This window comes from Uloborus diversus, chromosome 9, assembly GCF_026930045.1.
Source record: "Uloborus diversus isolate 005 chromosome 9, Udiv.v.3.1, whole genome shotgun sequence".
NCBI classification, from domain to species: Eukaryota; Metazoa; Arthropoda; class Arachnida; order Araneae; family Uloboridae; genus Uloborus; species Uloborus diversus.
The window spans coordinates 134,348,109-134,366,266 of NC_072739.1; the positions used below are offsets into that span (position 1 = coordinate 134,348,109).

An 18,158-nucleotide genomic window follows, 5' to 3' on the forward strand; every position below is an offset into this window, starting at 1 on the left:
TCAAAGCATAATGTAAGCGAAAATATAAGTAACAGGGTTAAGATTTCAGACTACAGTATAGAATTGTTTTTTGTTCAGAAAAAAATAATAAATCTTATATTGAAATATATATTCTTCTAATGAGTTTTTGACTCTTTGAACAAATAAAAAAATTACTACCTCAATTTGAAGGGTAAAATATATATTTTTTCTTCTTTTTGCAAAAAAAACCAAATAGCTTATCACATTTTTACTACATTCGAAAAGCTACGCTTAAAAAAGAGCATAGTTCAATTTATTTTGTATTTTAACCGTGCTGTTAAATGATGAACGCGTGCTGCCATCTAAGTTCTAGCGGTTCAAGCAGCCTGCTGTAACAAATTGTAAAAATTTTCAAAAATAAAAACATTTTTCTTCAATATCTTATATATTATTCCCCTCTCATTTTAAAACTTATCAGACTGGCTAATGACGAAAAATAGACTTACGGTCGAAAAATCAAATTTTCGAAAACGCCCATTGCTGTTTCAAAACCTTGATGCAGCCTGTAGTTCTTATGCATTTTTTTAAAGCAAAGTTCTAATGCAGTTTTCCATTTTTTTTACGTTGCTTTCGCAAAAAAAAAAAAAAAAATAGCCTGTGTGTGTGTGTTCATATTTTAATAAAGCTTAAAAGCACTGGACTTCGTTGTTCGGTTAAATTGATAAGTTTTTTTCGGTAGAGCGTTCGGCTATAAACTATCTGAACTTCGGGCAAGTTTGGGCTGTACGACATAATATCAAATTTATATTAGTATTACGCATTACATGTACTCATAACATACAGACGTAATAAAATAAATGCAGTGGGAATGCTACTTGGTGTTTCGACTCCTTTATGCAGGCTACATTTATCATTCGGATAAGTTGACTGTTAATCGAAGGGTGTTCTTCCTTTTTTTTTTTAAAGCTTTGACTTCATCCAGACCACTAAGCATAATGTAAGAACAAAAAATTATTAGATTTACCTCAAGGGAATCCTTTTTGTGCAGGAAAACATTTTCATTGTAAGCTGAAATGTAGATTTTTCTAATAATAGTGTTCAACCTTTTGTACAAATGAAAAAAAAAAAAAAAAATACGCCGGCCAAATTGAAACTACGAGTTTCTCGCAGTAAACCTTACTTTTTTATTCGCGCGAATGCGATATAAAACATTAAAATTATTATCAACGTCATTAGTAAGAAATCATTTTCTACTCCTCTGCTTTCGGCTGAAAAAAAAAAAAAAGCATTTTGTCTACGTTCGAAAAATTACTTAAAAAACAGACTCAGTTCAACTGGTTTCGGTTTTGAATTTTAAGTGTTCGATTAAAAGAAAAACAAGTGCGGGCATTTAAGTCGTATAGGTTTAAGAAGCCTGCTATGGGAAATTGTTTAAATTTCAAAAATAAAAACACTTATTTTTTTCAATCGAATTTACTACTTCTCTAGAATGTTTGTTTCAATTGCTACGTGAGATATTCGTCATTCTTTAATCAAATTCCATGTTATACGAATAATTTTGAGTCGTATCATGCTGCCTAATGACAAAACATAGACGCATAATCTGATTACTTTCTTTCGGCAAAAAGCTTTTTTGCTGTTTTTTACTACGCATTCCTTCAATGAATAGCATTCGAAAAGGAAGGCGCAATTGCTAGGTTTGTTGGAGTGTCGTTCTGTTAATCAGAATGGCGCCAATTCAAATCCGTGCCAATAAATATCTCTTTAATGTTTCTTTTTTTCCCGTCAGATGCTCACATGGGCAGGACTGTATTTGCCACAACCTGTTTTTTCACATGCACAATTACTGCTTTTTCACAAGTTCCTACTCAGCCACACTTTTAATGATATTTATGTTTGCATTGAAATTACGTACAACCAAAAGGTGAGCGATGATCAAATTATCACAACGTTATCTTTAACGAGGTTTTGTTACCGATGTCTTCAAATTACATGCCTTTTCTTGTGCGTTTACTTTTTCCGTGTACTTTTTTTCGGTTCTTTTTCATAAAGTTCTTCCTTTGAAATTTTTGAAGAACGAAATGCCTTATGAAACGATTTGAAGAACAGTGCGGAGTTCCGCTCGGGTCAACTAGTTTATTATTATTGCCATCGTACATGGAAAGTATCCTGTTTGAGTAAGGAAATCCAAACTTCAAACTGAATCCGGAGGCAAAAAGACTTATCAGAATGGAATAAAATTTCACACATGTTAGTTTGAGACCAATTGGCACCTTTTTAATCCCCTGCCCCTTAATGTTTCGAAAAATAATTTTTTGACCCACCCTAATGTATACTCTTTATTTTTATTAAGGTGGCAACGCTCCCTCAAGATGATTAGGTATTAAAGAAGTGATGGCATTAGTAAATTTAAAAATAAAAAAAAGAAAAATTAATTTGAATTTTGACATTTTGAATTCAAATTATGTTTTTCGCAATCACGAGTGTGTGTATGTAGGCGTGTGTGTTTGTGTGTGTGGGGTATGTGTATGTGTGTGTAGGCATGTGTGTTTGTGTCTGTGTGCTGGCCACAGAGATGGGCAGATTCGTATTCGTAAATCCGAATCCGATTCACAGTACCTTAATGTGTCAATCCGAATACGAATTCATTCGTATTCACAAGTGTGAATTCGAATAGATTCATATTTGCAAGTGTGAATCCGAATACGAAATTCGGATTCATACCTATGAATCCGAATCCGAATCTATTCAGATTCAGACCTATGAATCCAAATTATTTCTGATTTACATCTGTGAATACGAATTCATTTGGATTCACACTTGGATTCACTGAAAAATTCAATTCAAAAGCTCAATATAAATAAATAAATAAATGTCTGTCTGTACCCCGCTACAGGTCGAGTTTTGGGTGTTAGTGAATTTCTGAAGAAAAATGTCGATATTATTATGGGTCCAAAAATTTTAAAAGTGGAATTCTACCAAAGTAATGTAAATTAAAACTTTGATTTGTTTATATAATTTTACCACAGATAATTTTACCAGATTATTCATGTGATGTTTCAATCTAAAGTTGCTGTGTGATGTTAACACTATTGTGTATGTGAGAATCTTATGAAATCACAGTTTTGAATTCATGAGCCCTTGATGGAATGAACACACACTGTATAACAGTATCTTCCCGTCCCTTGGCAACGCAAAATGTTGTGATATCTACCTTTTTTTTCTCCTCACATTTTCTGTTTTTCTTGAAACATTTGGTTAGTAAACTCACTAGTAAACAATGAAAATGCTAACTTGATTGAAAGGTTGATAAACTTGATCATAATACAAATTTGTTAGTCATGTGCCCTACTTGGGAGAGTACTCTTAGTTTTGAGGGCTGGTACACCTGGTGGTACTTCACTAGTAAGGAATAAATGGTGTTACAGAATAAATTAAAAGTTTTCTTATGAGGCTATGTGAGTTGATCTTTGATGTATCAGTTTTATGGGTTATTTTTATGAGTTTGAAAATTTCAAAAAAATATGCAATTTTTAAGTATGGAAATAATTTTGGTTACATACACTAACTAAGCAGCATTAGTTTGAATTCGTTTCACAATTCGTTTCGAAAAAATATTTAATTTTTACTTCCTTTTACAAAAAAGGAAGTATTGCATTCACGAAAAAAAATTTCACCCAAAAATCGGCCTTAATTTCCATTTTGCTCACCCCCGAATGAATGTTGAGTTTTTTTTTCAACCCGACCACACGTTGATATGTGCCTAGGAACGTACAGACACCCTAAATATCCATTTTGACGATCCCCGAGTTAATTACAACGAGTTTTCTCGTGACGTCTGTATGCACGTATGTATGTCGCATAACTCAAGAACGGAATGTCCTAGAAAGTTGAAATTTGGTACGTAGACTCCTAGTGGCGTCTAGTTGTGCACCTTTTTTGGTTGCATTCGGATGCTCTAAAGGGGGTCTTTTGCCCCTTTTTGGGGGGAAATCATTGTTAATTTCGATGTAAACTCAAGTGGTGTTACAATTTGGCGGACACTTGGCGATATATCGCCAGTCTTTTGGTCGCCAACTTGGCGACAAATTTGGCGATTTTATTTTACTTTATTTTTTTTAAAATCTGGTTTCAATTTGGCCATTGTTGGTGATATTTAGAGAGTAAACTATTGAGTCATATTAAAATTGCCAATATTGAGAAAATGACATTAAATTGGAGTAAAAGGAAGTCATGTGATGCACACATCAGCTCGTTTAGTATGGAAACAACTTTGGTTACCTACGCTCACTGAGCAGCGTTAGTTTGAATTCGTTTCACAATTTATCTCGACTATGTACCCGTGTCTCTTTTGGACAAATTCATTTGCACCCTACTAATTCAGTTGAACTTATTTATTCATAAATTTGAGAAATCGCAAATATGTTCCACACTTGGGACACTGTTCCAAGTTAAGGCATTAAACCATAAATAGTGTCTATAAAGAATATTGAGGAAAAAAAACTGCATAATTGTATTAATAAAAGCGTATGAATACAAAATTTTATAAATTCAGTGATATTTTGATGACAATAAATATGTTAAATATGTCATACCATAACAGGACAGAACAGTTGTCATTGGTTAAAAAAATTTAAATTATTCATGAACAAAAAACGTTTCGTCAAAAAAAAATACATTTGTTACGTCTACAAATGAAAATGTGTCTCTAAGTATAAATCAGGCTAATTCATTTGAAGTGGATTTAACGTTACTCTGAAGGAATGAAAAGGAATGTGAAATAATGTGAAATAAGGAACATAAAAGCTAAAAATAAACTGTGCTAATAATCATTTGGGTTTATCAATTGCTTTTATGTTTCCAAGAGAGGAAAGCATAAATGTTACATTCAAAAGAATTAAGAAGGCAGGGTTCAATGTTTTCAGAGGGAAGTGTACATTCTGATCATCGTTGAAAGTTTACAAGATCATGTTATTTCTGTCTAATGATATTGTTTTCATTATTGGGTTGTAAAATAAACTTCTTTAAAACGACAGTCGGTGTCCCAAACTATTATCTTTTGCTGAATACACGAAAGAAAGATCAAAATAAAAAGTGTCCCAAGTTAGGGAGGGAGGTCCCTAACTTGGGACAATGAATTTTTTTGTTTTCTTTTTAAAAGGACAAATCTACACTTATACCTTGTCTTGAAGGGACGTAGTAAGGCACATCCTGAAAAATAGAATACGTCGTTCGAATGGAAAACGTATGATTAATATGCTACTAGAGGTAAAAGTTCAAAACTGTCCCAAGTATGGGCACCTGACTGTACGAAAAATTAGCGGAAATTTTTAGCGTTTATGACCATAAAATCATGATTTTTAACTTTTTATGGACTTCTAAAACCTGGGTCCAGTCGTATTCGACTTGGGCTCCAAATAGGAGGAAGTTCATTTTCGGGTCAACTACTTAGTTTGACGCCAATAAATATACATCCAAAAACTCGCTAACACCCAAAACTCGAACTGTAGCAAGGTACAAACAAACATTTATTTATTTATATTGGCCTTTTAAATTGAATATTTCAGTGAATCCAAGTGTGAATCCAAATGGATTCGTATTCATAGATGTGAATCAGAAAGGATTTGGATTCATAGGTATGAATCCGAATTTCGTATTCGGATTCACACTTGTGAATACGAATGTATTCGTATTCGGATTGACACATTAAGGTGCTGTGAATCAAATTCGGATTCGGATTTACGAATACGAATATGCCCATCTCTGGCTGGCCAGGGTTGCCAGAATTAGGAACAGTAAATACGGGACAGGTTTTCTATAGGTGAAAAGCGGGGGGGGGGGGGGATTTTTGAGACGACTATTCATGATAAATCTGGAAAATTCAATCACAACAAATCATTAAACCTCACAAAATGTCGCCTTTTAAAGTATAAAAATCGTTTTCATTGCGATTGACGACGCATGCGCAGAAATTTATTTCCAACATTAGTCAATGACCAAAGAAGCAACCAGTAGGGGGGGGGGTGGCATACCCCTCCTAAAGGGATCCATTAATTTCACTATTTCATTATTTTTAGTTGACTTCTCTATAATATAAAGAATTTATTTTTAGTTTTTGAAAAAGAACACAAAGCTCATTTGAATAAAAACATTTCTGTTTGCTAAAGAAGTAATATTGGACTCAGAGGCCAGAACAGCAGAACGCATTTAACAAGGGAATGTAATATCGCGATTCGTCCATTAATTCTACTTTGATATAATCAATAATTATTAACATTTCAAAAAAAAAAAAAAAAAAATGTGTAGACTTACCAAGAAAGAGTCACTTCGATCTAGGAAGCAATAATAAATTTCTTTTTCAGCTTTTATAAAAAATACAAAATGAAAGGAAACCATATGGTAATTTCTTGGCAAAACCATATTATTAATTGAAGTGTCATGTAGTATCAAAATGTTACCTCAACTGTATCATGGCTTTAAGAATAAATCAGCAGCTGCTTCGAAATTCGCAAAAGAAATAGTTTCCGAATTGTTAAATAAAACTTATACGCAGTGGCGTAGCTACAGTGTTTGCCGCCCGGGGCGGTTCCTCAATTTGCCGCCTTTTGGTTGGGAAATAGCTAATACATTAAACTGTCAAAAGTATTTAAACTAAAACTAGAAATGTAATTGAAGAAAAAATACGACTTAATTATTCTCTATATTTTTCAAAACAAAAAAAAAGTTAAGGGGGATTAGGGCCCACATTTGGAGAAAATTGCTAAATTTAAGTCAAAATTTGCAATTTTAGTCAAGTTATTAGAAAGAGCGCTTTGGGTTTGCTGCCGATTTTTTTCAGAATTAGTCTCTTTTAGTGTTTCTTTGTTGACGTTAGGGGATCAGTGGGCAACGAAAGGAAATTTTATGAAATTTTAAAATGCAGCTTAGGCTACTTAGGAGAAGTCAAGGAAATCGGGAATGGTCGGATACTCAATGCGGCATGCGTATTCTAGCGCAGTTGTAGGCATTAGGGGTGAGAGGGGTGCTGAGGTTTCTTACGGAAATGTTTTTAAAATTGAAATCAATTTTTGGGTATCTTTGGTGGTTTGGTTGAATCGGAAGGTTCGGGTTCTTTCTTTGGAAATTTTTCGGCACCGAAGCCTCGAAAACGCAATTCTATGCTGTCTTTGGTGACGTCGTTGAGGGTTTCCCTAATGGCATAACAAATTATGTGAAGCCAGGCCGCTCTCTCCTGAAAAATTTTCGTAGTTGACGTCCGACTTTGGGCTTTGTTTTATAATGTTAGGAGGAAGAGAGGACAGAGGGAGGCTTCCCGCTCAAAATCATTTTTAAAGCTGAAGTTCATTTTAGACTTTCTGTCAGAAGGAAGGGTTAGCGAGCTCTCCTGTTCACGCAAATTTCTAAGAAAGAAAATTATGGGCTACCTTTGGGGAAGTTAGGAAAAGGGGTGAAGAGTTCTTCCCTAGGAAATTTTTCAAAATTGAAGTTTTCAAAACGCAGTTTTAATTTTTGGAGGCGTTAGGTGAGAGGGGAAAGGAGATTAAGATATCTCGCTCGGAAAATTTCCAAAATTAAAGTCATAAAAACGTATTTTAGGTTATATTTGATCACGTTAGGGGATCAAAGACACTCAGGGTTCAAATGCTGTTTTCACACATTGATATTGAAGTATCGAAGCTTTAAAAACGTAATTTTAGGCTAGATGTTGAGACTTTAGAAGTGAGAGTGGGAGTTTTCTCCAGGAAAGTTTTCAGAATTAAAGGCCTAAATATATACTTTTTGGCTGTGTTTGCTACGTTAGAGGAAACGGCAGGGGGATGGAATTTGTCCAGAAATTTTTCAACATTGAGGTCTAAAAACGTATTTCTGAACTATCTTTGGAGATATAAGGACAAGGGTATATTAAGAGATATTAAAGTGCTCTACCGACTAAAAACATTTTTGAACTATTAGACTGGAGAGTGGGAGAAGTTTCTAACCGGAATTATTTGAAACTGAATTCTTTAAAACGCATTTTGGACTATGTTTGTATAAGTAGAGGGTCCAAACCATACGTTAAAAAATGAAATTTGCTTACCTTCCATATCCAAAATTGTCGGATGGATTATCTACTCTCAAAATCGAGAAAACGGAAATCCCTTATACTTCGTTTGAAGAAGAGATTTCTTGTAAAGAGTGGGAAATTAAAGTAAACTCTAAAACATATAAAGTGTGATGAGCAATAAATTGTTTAGTGTAACATTTTACACCTCCCTCTCTTTTTCTTATTCTTGTCATCATTTTTCTGAAGTAAAAAAAAAGTTTTTGTTTTACGAGTAGGCTTTCAAGAAACTCTCCTAAAGTCCTGTTTTCTTATAACAAAAATTGGAAAAGTTCATTGGATTCGTCTTCCAGAAGTTAACCTCTACAACAGTAAAAGTAACAGATTTTTTTAAAAATACTATGCACTTTTCATAATGCACTCAAAGAGACAAAATAATTTATCTGGGTTAGAATGGAATATTTAAGTATTTCTTTAGTTTTCAATTCTTCCAATGAAATGACACCACAAACGAAGAAAAGTATGGCTCAAGTCAGGTAGAGAATTTCTTATTATAATCAAGCTCTCATTCATAAATTTGAGTGTTTAAACACGCATATTTTTCTGGGAAAGTTTGGTTTGAAATGACTTGAGCCGCATTTTTCTTCGTTTGTGGTGTCACTTTCTTTGAATTATTGAAAACTACAGGAATACTTATGCCCCAGAAAAGTTATTTTGTCCTTTTGAGTGCTTTAAGATTCTTTTTACCTGCAGTAACAGATTAAAATCATAATTTCCTTATCTGGAAAATACATTTATGTTTTCCATACCAAAAGTGTCAATTTGCCGCCCCTAGAAAAGTGCCGCCCGGGGCGGACCGCCCCCTCCGCCCCCCTTAGCTACGCCACTGCTTATACGTTATGAAGCTATGATTTTCTTAATTATTTAATATTTTACAGTTAAAGTATAAATTAAACATATTTTAAGTCCACATTCAAAGTATATTAGTGCATAATGTTTATGTACTTAAAGAGATTACTTGGCCTCAAGGGATCGTAAAAAATATTTTAAAATAAAGTCATGAAAACTTTGTCTTGAAACCTTGTATCGGGGATGGGGGGGGGGGGGGGGCTTTGCAATTTCCGGGCTCCCTCCAAAAATTTTTTCTGTCCCCTCCTCTGGAAGCAACCATTTGGTTCCTCATGGTCTGCCACCAAAACAAAAACATGCAAACCAAATCGAAAGGAAAATAATTATTTTTGCGTTTGTTGCTATATGATTTTTCTTGCAGCTCATTATTTCACATGTTTTGTTCTATTTTTTCCCCTTCAAACAATGTCTCGTTCAGTAAAATATTGTTATCAGCTAGAATACGGAACTTTAGCCGTCCCGTATGTTAGTTCCCCGGGACGCGGGACAATTTTTCAAAATACGGGAATGTCCCTTGAAATCCGGGACGTCTGGCAACCCTGGTGCTGGCATAAGTGTGTGGGTAGTTGTGTGTATGAATGTGTGTGGGGGGTATGTATATGTGTGTGTAGGCATATGTGTTTGTGTCTGTGTGCAGGCATGAATGTGTGGGTAGTTGTGTGTGTGTGTGTATGTTTTTGTGTGTGTATGTGTAGGTGTCTGTATGTCTGCGTGTGTGTATGTGTTTGTGTGTATATGTGTAGGTGTATGTGTGTGTAGGTGTGTGTGTATGCGTGCATGTATTTGTGTATGTATGCGCGTGTGTGTAGGACATGGATGCAGCCTGGAGACGGCTTTCGCTATAGGAGCAGCATCGTGAGGAGCCGGTCGACGCGGAGGGTGGCGGTGGGAAAATAAAATGATAGCACGCCAAAAACAGTCAAATAAAAGCAATAAGCAATCGTGATTGCTCAAAAAAAAAAAAAAAAAAGAGGAATAATAATAGACTACTGCGCCGACCATCTTGTATTTCGCTTTCTGTTACATTGAAAATATCGTTATAATAGATGTTACCTTTCTTGACCTTGTTGTTAGGAAGTAATAGTGACACAGTTCGCACGACTGGTTGTTGGTGGTCTCCAACCATCTTTCCAAGCAGTTGCGATGAACGTATTCGATGGTACCTGGAAGAAAATTATCACTTATTTAAATTTCTGACAAAAAAAAAAAAAAAGAAGAGGGGGATTCTTATCTGCACGAACAGGAACGGGATGGTATCTAAGACGCCCTGAAACCAATTTAATTTTTCTGTCGCCAGTTACATAAATGGCCATAGAAGGATTAACTTATTGTAACCAATTTGATGATATAATATGCAATCGGGCTACTACACTGGTCTGGTTGTCGCATTTTTGTATACTTTTCTCTCTGAGCTACGCTCTATTTGATGTTGAACTATGCACACTTAGCTTACAATTAATGCAGCAAAGCAAATCGGGATGCCATAAAAAGTGATAATTAGTACAGATAGTATTTGTCGCGTCTTAAGGCCAAACGAAATCTGATTCGAAACCGTATACGAGGCTGGATAGGATAAATAGATTTACTGCCAAATGATTAAGCAAGATTCTAGCTGTTGCCGAAAGACCGTCATAACGGGAAGTTTTACAGGGGCCGAGACTTTCAATACCTTGTTGAAAATCCCAGGTATAAGTTTTACGATAAAGATTGAACCAAGAAAAATAACCTCCACCCCCTCTCTGATCTGAGAGGAATTATCATAACGCGTTTCAAAATATTTTTGCTAAACTTTCACTTGACGCGTTTTCAAAATATTTTTGCTAAACTAGTCAAAACTCTTATCTGATTGTCTAACGTTCCTAAATTCTAATTTTCTGAAAGTTAAATGTATTTACACGTACTAAACGAAGTTAGCCATTAAATATGAGTTGTTATTGTTGTCTTGTCAATGAACTAATAAAAAATCTCCGAATGTCAAAACAAGTTTGGCTAACTTTTTGGTGCATGAGGGCAGTATTAAAGTTCTTCGGGTGATAAAGGGCCATAGTTTTTGAAACGCGCAGCTGAAATGGTTTGGCGACTGAAGAAAATGTGCAAGAGTTGATTGCGAGTCGGGGCAATGTCTGCAAATGGAGTATGTTCTGGTTTTATCTGAAGCTATTTTCATGTTTTTAAAGTGACCAGTGCGAAGTCTTGCGAGGATTGAAGCTAGGTTTCGAGATCAGTAATAGTGGGTTTTTTAAAGCTATTTTTGAAGAGTTTGCGTTTTGCAACTGTATTTGCGTCTTCCGATGTGACGATATTTGACTGAACCAAATTCCGAGATTCTTTGGCTAGGACATCTGCAGATGAGTCATGAGAAACATGAGTGAAAGTTCCATTTAAAGGGGATATTTCGATAATTGGGAATCTGGCGTGGTCGTCTCATTTTTGGCGGAAATAATTTTATTTTGGTAACCCTGCTGGTTTATAGTAACCCTATGTGAATAGATGTTTCTGATCTCTTTGTTTTGATTTGCAAAGAAAAATACCTCTCGGGCAGGCGCTGGAGCCAAAAATTGACGCCAATGAAGAAAGATCGTCAGATTCCCAATTATCAAAATATCTCCCATTTAAACGTAAAACGAATACATAAATTATAATAAATCATGTCAGAGTGGGGCCATGAATAAATACATGCAAGTATAAGCCAGTCCTTCAGTTAAAAAATTGAAGTTGCTGAATGTCGCCAACTACGAAATTTCTGTGGTTGGGGTAAAGCTAATCTAGAAGCATTGTAAAGGCTACGAAGGTCCAGCTCACATCAGCATTACGCTGCCAAGTCAGCCTTGCCCCGACTATAGTTTGCAATAGCGATAAATAAACTAAAATTGCCAAAAATAAAAAAGCGCCAAGTGATGTACCTTAAATAGAAAATACCGAGTATCCATAATGTGGAACATTTGGCGCGATTTCTAAAATTTTGCCAAATTAGTCCATGTGAAATTCTTATCTGCTCGTCACGCGATGCCAAAAACAATTAAAATTAGATCTTTAATTTTTAACAACCAAGTAGTTAAATCAAGTCATTAAAAATTAAAATATGTGTCCAGATTAATATAGCAAATCTATAAAAGTTCCATTAAAATGTTAAAGTGAAGCGTGGATAGCAAAAAAAAATGGCTTTCAGCAATTTCAACAAAAGGATTTTTTTTGCCAATTTTGTATGTTTCACATTATGATAGTTTCCCCAATTAAAATTTGTGGTGAAAAAATAGCAACAGCTCTTTAAGCAATGAAAATTTTCTTTTCGCCAATTTGGCATGTAACACATTACGGTAATTCCTTTATCTCCCCGTCCAAATTTTTAAGATTATTCATTACCTCTACACCAGCAAGGTCTTAGAAGATTTTCTTTACTGCTCCCGTTGTAACAAATTCTACATGAAGGACTACTGTCTAGGTCATTAGGATTCAGCAGTATGTTCTGACTGGGCGATGTTGTTTTCGTAGGAATCACCGATACATTCGTATCATTGTTTTCGGATTTTAAGTTTCCGTTTGACTTCTGAGCTTTATTGGCCTTAAGCATTTTTATTAAGGCCTCCTATAAAGAGAATTTTAGTTCAGTTTTTCAAATGCAACAGCCACATACGACTGAATAGAAAATTTGATTCTTACGAACTTCAAGATTTGTTGCCAAATTGATTTTGGAATGAATGACAACCGATTTAAACACGGCCTCCCTAGATTCTAATAACACTTGTACGTATGATGCTCAAAATAGGAGACTTTCTCAGAAAATAAATCTTAATGTCTTAATGTAGATTAACAGCGCCAGTAACAGACATGCTTAAGACATTGCTCTCAGGTTAACTCAATTTTCTGAGCCTTTTAATCTATTTAGATTTTTTCAACTATTTTTCTCTCATGCAACTACATCTCATCCAACATTTGGCTGCTTCTGGATCATCTGAATTAGTTAACTCGAATTTTATTTGCTCAATTTCGAAAAAAGGTCCGACACCCCAGTAACAGACACCGAATAATCTAATGATACCCAGCAGTGTTGGGCATCAACTAAAAAAATCAACTAAATTTGTAATTGATTGATTAGTTGACTAAAGTAATCTGACTCCCATTTAGTTCAGACTAATATTTTTAAAATTTAATTCAATTGCAGACGAAGATTAACGTTAGTTTAAACTAACTCGTTAGTTGCTCAAAAAAACTAATTTAGTTCAGATTGATTTAGTTCAGATTAAATTAATCAGATTGAATTTAGTCAGACTAAAAGTAATCAGATTAAAAGTAATCAAATTGATTTGATTACATTTTTAATTCAGATTAAATTCGTAAAATATAAATGTCACATGAACAGAGGCACATTTGTATTTCTACGTGTATGTACATATTTATGCAAGCATGCACGAGTAAATACGTGTATATACGACTATGTGCGTGACAATACGTATATAAACGTGTTATCCCGCGTATGTTCGTGTACGGAGGTATATATGAATTTTTAAGTGAATATACATATTTATGTGTGCATATACGAGTAAATACGTGTATATACGAGTATGTACGTGTAAACAAGAGAATATGCATATGGATACGTGTAACCCCGAGTATACTCGTGTACAGAGTTAAATTTGCTTTTAATTGTGTATACACATACTTATGCGTGCACACAAGCGAAAATACGTTTATATACGTGTATACATGAGAAGATGCGTATAGATACGTGTTACCCCGCGTATACTCGTGTAAAGAGGTACATTTGTATTTCGACGTGTATATACATAATCAAACATGCATATACGAGAAAGTACGTGTCCATACAAGTATGTTCGTGTACACACGAGAATATGCGTATAGATATGTGTTACCCCGAGTATACTCGTGTAAAATGCTACATTTGTATTTGTACGTGTATATAGATATGTATGCGTGCATAAACGAGAAGGTACGTGTATATAAAAGTATGTTCATGTACACACGAGAATATATGTAAACATACGTGTTACCCCGAGTATACTCGTGCACAGAGGTAAATTTCTATTTAAACGTGTATATACACACTGATGCATGCATATACAAGAAAATACGTGTATACACAAGTAAGTACGTGTACACATGACAATAGTTATATAGATACTTGTTTAACCCGAGTATACTCGTGTACGATGGAACATTTGTATTTCTACGTTTATATGCATATTTATGCGTTTATAAACGAGTAAATACGTGTATATACGAGTATGTACGTGTACACATGAGAATATGCGTATAGATACGTGTTACCCCGAGTATACTCGTGTAAAGAGGTACATTTGTATTTCGACGTGTATATACATATTCAAGCATGCATATACGAGAAAGCACGTGTACATACAAGTATGTTCGTGTACACACGAGAATATGCGTATAGATATGTGTTACCCCGAGTATACTCGTGTAAAAAGCTGCATTTGTATTTGTACGTGTATATAGATATTTATGCGTGCATAAACGAGAAGGTACGTGTATATACAAGTATGTTCATGTACACACGAGAATATATGTAAACATACGTGTTACCCCGAGTATACTCGTGCACAGAGGTAAATTTCTATTTAAACGTGTATACATACATTGATGCATGCATATACGAGTAAGTACGTGTACACACGACAATAGGTATATAGATACTTGTTTAACCCGAGTATACTCGTGTACGATGGCACATTTGTATTTCTACGTGTATATGCATATTTATGCGTTTAAAAACGAGTAAATACGTGTATATACGAGTATGTACGTGTACACATGAAAATATGCGTATAGATATGTGTTACCCCGAGTATACTCGTGTAAAGAGGTACATTTGTATTTCGACGTGTATATACATATTCAAGCATGCATATACGATAAAGCACGTGTACATACAAGTATGTTCGTGTACACACGAGAATATGCGTATAGATATGTGTTACCTCGAGTATACTCGTGTAAAATGCTGCATTTGTATTTGTACGTGTATATAGATATGTATGCTTGCATGAACGAGAAGGTACGTGTATATAAAAGTATGTTCATGTACACACGAGAATATATGTAAACATACGTGTTACCCCGAGTATACTCGTACACAGAGGTAAATTTCTATTTAAACGTGTATATACACATTGATGCATGCATATACAAGAAAATACGTGTATATACGAGTAAGTACGTGTACGCATGACAATAGGTATATAGATACTTGTTTAACCCGAGTATACTCGTGTAGGATGGAACATTTGTATTTCTACGTTTATATGCATATTTATGCGTTTATAAACGAGTAAATACGTGTATATACGAGTATGTACGTGTACACATGAGAATATGCGTATAGATACGTGTTACCCCGAGTATACTCGTGTAAAGAGGTACATTTGTATTTCGACGTGTATATACATATTCAAGCAGGCATATACGAGAAAGCACGTGTACATACAAGTATGTTCGTGTACACACGAGAATATGCGTATAGATATGTGTTACCCCGAGTATACTCGTGTAAAGAGGTACATTTGTATTTCGACGTGTATATACATATTCAAGCAGGCATATACGAGAAAGCACGTGTACATACAAGTATGTTCGTGTACACACGAGAATATGCGTATAGATATGTGTTACCCCGAGTATACTCGTGTGAAAAGCTGCATTTGTATTTGTACGTGTATATAGATATTTATGCGTGCATAAACGAGAAGGTACGTGTATATACAAGTATGTTCATGTACACACGAGAATATATGTAAACATACGTGTTACCCCGAGTATACTCGTGCACAGAGGTAAATTTCTATTTAAACGTGTATACACACATTGATGCATGCATATACGAGTAAGTACGTGTACACACGACAATAGGTATATAGATACTTGTTTAACCCGAGTATACTCGTGTACGATGGCACATTTGTATTTCTACGTGTATATGCATATTTATGCGTTTAAAAACGAGTAAATACGTGTATATACGAGTATGTACGTGTACACATGAAAATATGCGTATAGATATGTGTTACCCCGAGTATACTCGTGTAAAGAGGTACATTTGTATTTCGACGTGTATATACATATTCAAGCATGCATATACGAGAAAGCACGTGTACATACAAGTATGTTCGTGTACACACGAGAATATGCGTATAGATATGTGTTACCCCGAGTATACTCGTGTAAAAAGCTACATTTGTATTTTGTACGTGTATATAGATATGTATGCGTGCATAAACGAGAAGGTACGTGTATATAAAAGTATGTTCATGTACACACGAGAATATATGTAAACATACGTGTTACCCCGAGTATACTCGTGCACAGAGGTAAATTTTTATTTAAACGTGTATATACACATTGATGCATGCATATACAAGAAAATACGTGTATACAAAAGTAAGTACGTGTACACATGACAATAGTTATATAGATACTTGTTTAACCCGAGTATACTCGTGTACGATGGAACATTTGTATTTCTACGTTTATATGCATATTTATGCGTTTATAAACGAGTAAATACGTGTATATACGAGTATGTACGCGTACACATGAGAATATGCGTATAGATACGTGTTACCCCGAGTATACTCGTGTAAAGAGGTACATTTGTATTTCGACGTGTATATACATATTCAAGCAGGCATATACGAGAAAGCACGTGTACATACAAGTATGTTCGTGTAGACACGAGAATATGCGTATAGATATGTGTTACCCCGAGTATACTCGTGTGAAAAGCTGCATTTGTATTTGTACGTGTATATAGATATTTATGCGTGCATAAACGAGAAGGTACGTGTATATACAAGTATGTTCATGTACACACGAGAATATATGTAAACATACGTGTTACCCCGAGTATACTCGTGCACAGAGGTAAATTTCTATTTAAACGTGTATACACACATTGATGCATGCATATGCGAGAAAATACGTGTATATACGAGTAAGTACGTGTACACACGACAATAGGTATATAGATACTGGTTTAACCCAAGTATACTCGTGTACGATGGCACATTTGTATTTTTACGTGTATATGCATATTTATGCGTTTATAAACGAGTAAATACGTGTATAAACGAGTAAGTACGTGTACACATGAAAATATGCGTATAGATACGTGTTACCCCGAGTATACTCGTGTAAAGAGGTACATTTGTATTTCGACGTGTATATACATATTCAAGCATGCATATACGAGAAAGCACGTGTACATACAAGTATGTTCGTGTACACAGGAGAATAACTGTATAGATATGTGTTACCCCGAGTATACTCGTGTACAGAGGTACATATGTATTTGTACGTTAATACGTTAAAAAACATATTTATGCTCGCATACACTTGTATATACGAGTAAAAACATGTATTAACGAGTAGTTTTGTGCATATCCGTATATATACGTGTTATCCCGAATATTCGTTTATACTGGAAATTTTGTATTTCTACGTGTATATACCTATAAGTACGTGTAAACACAAGTAAATACGTGTATATACGAGTAGATAAGTGTAAACCCATTTTTTTTTTTTTTTTTTTGCATTTCTACCTGTTATCCCGAGTATATTCGTGGACGGAGGTATGTGTAATTTCTAAGTGTATGTACAAATTTATTTTGTGCATACACGAGTAAATACGTGATTACACGGTATATACGTGTACACAAAAAATATGCGTATGGATACGTGTTAATCCGAGTATACTCGTGCACAGAGGTATATATATATATATATATATATTCATGCATATACGAGAAAATACGTGTATATTCGAGTAAGTTCATGTACACACGAGAATTGAGGTATATATTCCTTTTTAGCCCGAGTAGTGTACAATGGTACATTTGAATTTCTATGTGTATATGCATGTTTATGCGCTTATACATAGGTAAATGCATGTATATACGATTATGTATGTGAACACACGAGAGAATATGCGTATAGATACTTGTTATGCCGACTATACTTGTGCACAGAGAAGTTTGCTTTTAAACGTGTATATACATATTTATGTGTGCATATAAGAGAATACGAGTATGTACGTGTTCACACGAGAATATGCGTGTAGATAAATGTTACACCGAGTATACTCGTGTGTAGAGGTACATTTGTATTTAAGATTGTACATACATTTTTATGCGTGCATACATGAAAAAATACAAGAACATACGGTGTAGATTTATTTCAATCTCTCTAGATTTAGTATAAAGTTTAATCTGACGAA

The 18,158-nt window shown here is 34.7% G+C and overlaps 2 protein-coding genes across 2 annotated transcripts in view; both read right to left on the reverse strand.

Moving 5' to 3' along the window:
* Window positions 1-12,482, reverse strand: part of LOC129230511 (E3 ubiquitin-protein ligase MARCHF3-like) — a 40,384-nt gene extending 27,902 nt beyond the window's left edge. Inside the window, exons 1-2 of the mRNA XM_054864913.1 lie at window positions 12,275-12,482; window positions 9,965-10,074 (exon numbers count right to left, since the gene is read on the reverse strand). Of these exons, the coding sequence (XP_054720888.1) occupies window positions 9,965-10,074; window positions 12,275-12,482 (318 nt within the window). The remainder of the gene's footprint in view (window positions 1-9,964; window positions 10,075-12,274) is intronic.
* The window catches only part of LOC129230035 (vacuolar protein sorting-associated protein VTA1 homolog), a 212,381-nt gene that overhangs the window by 179,863 nt on the left and 14,360 nt on the right, over window positions 1-18,158 (reverse strand). The window lies entirely within an intron of this gene.